At 33.9% G+C, this 4,812-nt stretch overlaps 1 protein-coding gene across 2 annotated transcripts; it reads right to left on the bottom strand.

The window, feature by feature from the left end:
* Nucleotides 1-997: 997 nt before the first annotated feature.
* Nucleotides 998-4,363, bottom strand: LOC116135244 (vacuolar protein sorting-associated protein 32 homolog 2). 2 transcript variants are annotated; one of them, XM_031420940.1, is made up of 8 exons: nt 4,158-4,363; nt 3,923-4,033; nt 2,762-2,861; nt 2,481-2,566; nt 2,316-2,407; nt 1,774-1,888; nt 1,460-1,655; nt 998-1,341 (listed from the first exon to the last, which is right to left on the bottom strand). In XM_031420940.1, the coding sequence occupies exons 2-7, from the start codon at nt 3,992-3,994 to the stop codon at nt 1,464-1,466; spliced, it is 657 nt and encodes a 218-aa protein (XP_031276800.1). In that variant the 5' UTR covers nt 3,995-4,033; nt 4,158-4,363; the 3' UTR covers nt 998-1,341; nt 1,460-1,463. The 2 variants fall into 2 exon arrangements, with proteins under 2 accessions (XP_031276800.1, XP_031276799.1); XM_031420939.1 differs by having other exon boundaries at nt 1,000-1,336; nt 4,158-4,362.
* Between the last annotated feature and the right edge of the window lie 449 nt (nt 4,364-4,812).

Raw genomic sequence — 4,812 nt, 5'->3', positions numbered from 1 at the left:
ATGGTCATGATCTCTTACTAGGTGCCAATCTTGGTATGTGTGTAGTGAAACAATTAATTGGTGTTAATCGCGATACCACTCACTGCCGATATGATGACGAGCCCACGGGTCACACACATAGAAGATAATTTAATAATTAGTTTGTGCAAGAGGCATTTTCTTCTTTTAAGATGAAGTAATATTTTTGTGATCTCACGGTGCAATTAAATTTGCTAATATTGTTGTCTATATTTAATTTAATGTTAAAATTAAATAAGTGAAATTATATTTAAATATATATACGCATATATTTAAATGAATTATTATTGTTAATATATTTCATAAATATATTAATTAACTTTAATTATAATAATAATTAATTTAAAATAAAAATACCACAAAGGGGGTGTTTGGATACAAGGTTAGAGTTATGTCTATTCCTCATTAGAATAGGATTTTGACACATACACTAGAGAATGAATTAATTCATTCATTCAACCAAAGAAAACGAAAAAAGGAGGCAGCTCATTTTCTCTACTCCTCTCACGTTTGCCTTCCATTTTTCAATCAAAGATTTTTCTTTGATTTTGGTTTGATTCTTGAAGTCAAAAAGAAGATTTTTCTTTTATTTTGCTTTGATTCTTAAAGTCAAAAAAATCTAACAAATCCTTCTTTGGTTCTTCGAATTGTCTTCATATAAATCACCTTTCGTTCGATCCTATTCTCGATTAGTTACGAAATAGATTCAAAGATATTTAAAAAAACCTCCAAACATGCGTAAGATCTTTTATCCTTGTCTGGATTAATATTAAATTTGTTCTTTTAAATTTAGGCATGTAAAATATATACATCTCAGACCCTGATCTTAGGTTAATCAGAGTAATCGATAGAAAACAAAAATTTTGTTTTCCACTGCATTTACCCTATCGATTTAATTACCAGATAGTAACTCACACCGTCCAGACTTCCAAAGTACAACCATGAATAATGATAACCCAATCGAATATTTGCAATGCTTTCCTTTTCGTATATGACTTCCAGATAAAATTGCCATAACTAACTTGGCAGTATTTCATGAGATATAAATTTTGCCAAAGTCTCTCAAAGCTACAAACTTTCTTGCTTAAAAACCCAAAGAAAAGGAAAAATACATCGCCAGACAATAAATTCAATTTAATGGTTTAAAAAGCATGATACATATTACATAATTTGAATGGGACTTCATTTCGGTTTATGCAATCTTATATACAGTCTATTCATTGAATGCACACACAAACCCTATCGGAATAGAGCATAAATCTTCGTATAGAATATGGCCAGTTTTTAAAACATTCTCTTCATACCTGGGTAACAACACCTGCACTAGTTCAGGCGATAAGTCAATGCTAGATGCTAATAAAGTGTTACGACTGCTACTAGCTTTCGCAAGCACCAATTAAAACGGAAAATTGAATAAAGAAATAGGAGGAGGGTTCAGAACCTGCTTAAAGTGCCATCTCAGCTTGTAAGGCAGCAAGTTCATCTTCCTCAGCCGTGCGCTTCTGTGGAACAGGGCGAGCTTGTTGCCTGCCAGCAGGAACTTGCACTGGAGCAGCTGGAGCTGTGGTTGCAGGCTGAAGAAGCCGTTCTTCCAACTCTGCACCTTCCAGTTCTTCAAGTTCTGCTTCCAACTCATCCTGTGTTGCCAAAAATACCAACAATGTTCAGAGTTTCTTTCAAAGAACGTAGAATAAATGCGAATAAAACAAAATGTTCTCTAAGAAGAATTTCAATACACATCAAGAGAATAATGACCTCATCAAAATCGGCAGCTGCACCAATAGGAGTTGACAAAGCTTCCTGGATCTGTTTCATGTTCTCAGTCTGCTCATTGATCTCATCCATGGTTTTGTCCACATCATCTATATTCCTGAAAACAACCCAACATTATAACACACATCAGCCATTGTTATTATTATTATCATCTAAATTCTGTGGTGATATATTTATATGATTCTCCATGTCTTTCATGAAACAAAGAAACAAGGTATACACATTAGTGTAGGTTCCAACTGACTTATAAATATTTTCAACTTCTCCAGTAAAAGGCAAATTGTAGAACAGACCATGTATCAAATTGCAAAACTTACCAGGCAACACAAACTTGTCCCTTTATATAATGGAAAAGAATTAAAAGGAAAAGGGGTAAAAACCTGAGACAAAGAAAATATGCCATATACCCTGGTAACCGGTTCCACTAACATGCACAATGAAGATGCTAAAACCAATTTAATGTATGATGGAATTAAAAACTCTGGTAATAACAAATAAACAGATGAATCTAAGCAGATACTTACGTTGCTTTCTGCATTGCCTTCATTGCAGATGCTCCTGTCCTCAATGCATCTACAGTCTCAGTTGTGGCTTTTGCACCCTCTAACATAATCATCTGTTGACCTTATACATAATTAGTATAAGCATGCAGCAAAAACTAAACATTGATTACAAAGTTCCATCATCACCTGATCATGAATGCGCAATTGGAAATTCCCAAGCTGTTCTATTTGTTGTTCATATAGCCTCTTCCTCTTCAAACATTGTATTGCAGCTGCATGCATGCAACACAGGTAAATAGTAAGCCAGTAATCATACATGCTCTGGAGATTTTATTTACAAACTACCCAAGCAAACAAAAAAGATAAATGAAATTTTTCTCACTGAAACTACATGATAATTTCTGACAATAATACAATACAAAAATACAAAAAAAAAATAGAGATCTCCTTGCGCTTCTCAGCCATACCTCTTTTGTTCTTTGCTCTGGAGTATTCCTTGGCCCTTTCAACCTCTACAGAAGCCTTTTTCAGGAGTACTTTCTCCTTTTTCTCAAGCATTTCAAGCGTCTACACAATGCAAAGAAGATACAGTTTACACTATGCACAATGATAGCAACATAGAAACCAACATACCAGACAGAACCAGCATCATAAATCTCACTGAAAATGTGTAAACAAGTCAAGTCACAATAGATTCAAGTGCAAGAGAAATATCCTAGTGCTAAAATTTGGATAAAATCCTTAAACACCACTAATACTAGAAATGTGCAAGAGAACCATACTATGATTCTGTTAGGATCCCACATCGGGATCTCAGACCCACCAAGTGTGGTACTCAATCTTAGGGGCTCTCCCACCTATCAGGCCGGTCTTTTGGATTGGACTCTTCCTTAGACTTGAGTTCTAACATTGGTGCTTTTCGTTGAGAGTTGGGCTGCGAAAAGGGCTACCTATAGGCTAGATTAAGGGGTAGTGTGCTCTCCTTGGGAGGAGGTGCTGCATTGAATAACTGATAGGTGAGTAAAGCTGCCCAAAGGGGGAAAGAGCTACCATCAGGTCAGTATCGATAAAGTGAAAGTTGTCATGGACGTCGACTCTTGAAGGGGGGTGCAATGTTAGGATCCCACATCGGGATCTCACACCCACTGAGTGTGGTACTTAAGCCTAGGGGCTCTCTCACCTATCAGGCCGGTCTTTTGGGTTGGGCTCTCCCTTGGGCTTGAATTCTAACAGATTCAATTGCATTTAGAAAATCAAAATTAAACACCACTGTATTTTCTAGTTTCTACTACCATAAAAATTGGTCTTGGTTATGGTTCCTCAATGTTGCGGAGTGAATAACAAAAGTATAGTATTGTATAATTAGAAACATCATTCTTAATTCAAATTGTTTTTTTTTTCTTATTCAAAATATTTCCTTCAAATAATAATGCAACAAGAAACAGTCAAAGTTAAAGAGAACATAAAAGTTTCGATTGTAAACAATTGCACTCCACCGATCAACAAACAGCCTCTAATTAATTAATTAATTGCCCAGCAAAAATCATAATAAATTCGTAAACCCAGTACAAAAAAATTAAAAATAAATAAATAGATAAAAAAGAAGAGCAACAATGTGAAAAAAATACCTCATTTAACTTGTCAAGCGTTGTGAGAGCATTGGTTTCCTGTTTAGGTTTCCCAAAAAGCCGATTAAACATGGTTGATTCTCCGTGATTATTCAAAACCCTCGATCTTCCCTGTTAGAATCAAATTATTAGATCATCCAAAATCCTAATTCTGAAATTCTACCCTAACCGAAACTATTGATTTCAACGAACGATCGGACCGTATATAAAATTAAAATCATTTTAATTGAAGTACCTGTGAAAATTAACGGATTTTGGGAGTTCGATTAAAAGATACACGAGAGAGAGAAAGAGATCTGAGAATTATAAGAGAGACAGTGAAAGATTGGGTTTCGTGTTATCTTAATCGTGTTGTTTTGACTCTATTTTAATGGACGGATGTTCTCACTTCCTCCGACTGAATGCGACGTCGCTTCGGAAGGGTTGTTCATTGTTGTAATACTGTGAGTCTGTGACCCTGTTTGGATTATTTTTTACTTTTTTAATTAAAAAAAAAAAAAAAACATAGAAAACTAAAATGAACAGCATGTTAAAGGTGGATGTATATGCATTTGTTTTGGATTTCGAAGTTAAGAGATTTGATACATTCTCTTAAAACTTGGTTAAAATGACTTTTAATATTTTCAAAATAAATTATGTATAAAACTAAAGTAAAATATAATCTTTTCATTTTTCAAATTTTGAATATCCTATCATATCAGGAAGATGGAAATTAACTTTTTTTATTTTACGTAAAAAAAAAAAAATTATATATATATATATATATATATTATACACTAAATTCACGTACTTTTCATATCATGATTATCTATTAATTATGAATTTTTTCTAAAAAAAAATGACGGTGCGCATTGGCCTAATAATAATAACAACAATCAGTACAATTTTTT

This window comes from Pistacia vera, unplaced genomic scaffold, assembly GCF_008641045.1.
Source record: "Pistacia vera cultivar Batoury unplaced genomic scaffold, PisVer_v2 Contig297, whole genome shotgun sequence".
In the NCBI taxonomy this organism is placed as follows: domain Eukaryota; kingdom Viridiplantae; phylum Streptophyta; class Magnoliopsida; order Sapindales; family Anacardiaceae; genus Pistacia; species Pistacia vera.
The sequence above is the reverse complement of the archived record's forward strand: the minus strand, read 5'-3'. Positions and strand labels throughout refer to the sequence as shown.

Excerpts from the sequence above, each read along its gene's own strand:
- LOC116135244 (XM_031420940.1), bottom strand. The coding sequence starts at position 3,994 with ATGTTTAATCGGCTTTTTGGGAAACCTAAACAGGAAACCAATGCTCTC. Across the intron at positions 2,862-3,922 it reads CGCTTGACAAGTTAAATGAG|ACGCTTGAAATGCTTGAGAA; the intron begins GTATTTTTTTCA and ends TGCATTGTGTAG. Across the intron at positions 2,408-2,480 it reads AATTGCGCATTCATGATCAG|ATGATTATGTTAGAGGGTGC; the intron begins GTGATGATGGAA and ends TAAGGTCAACAG.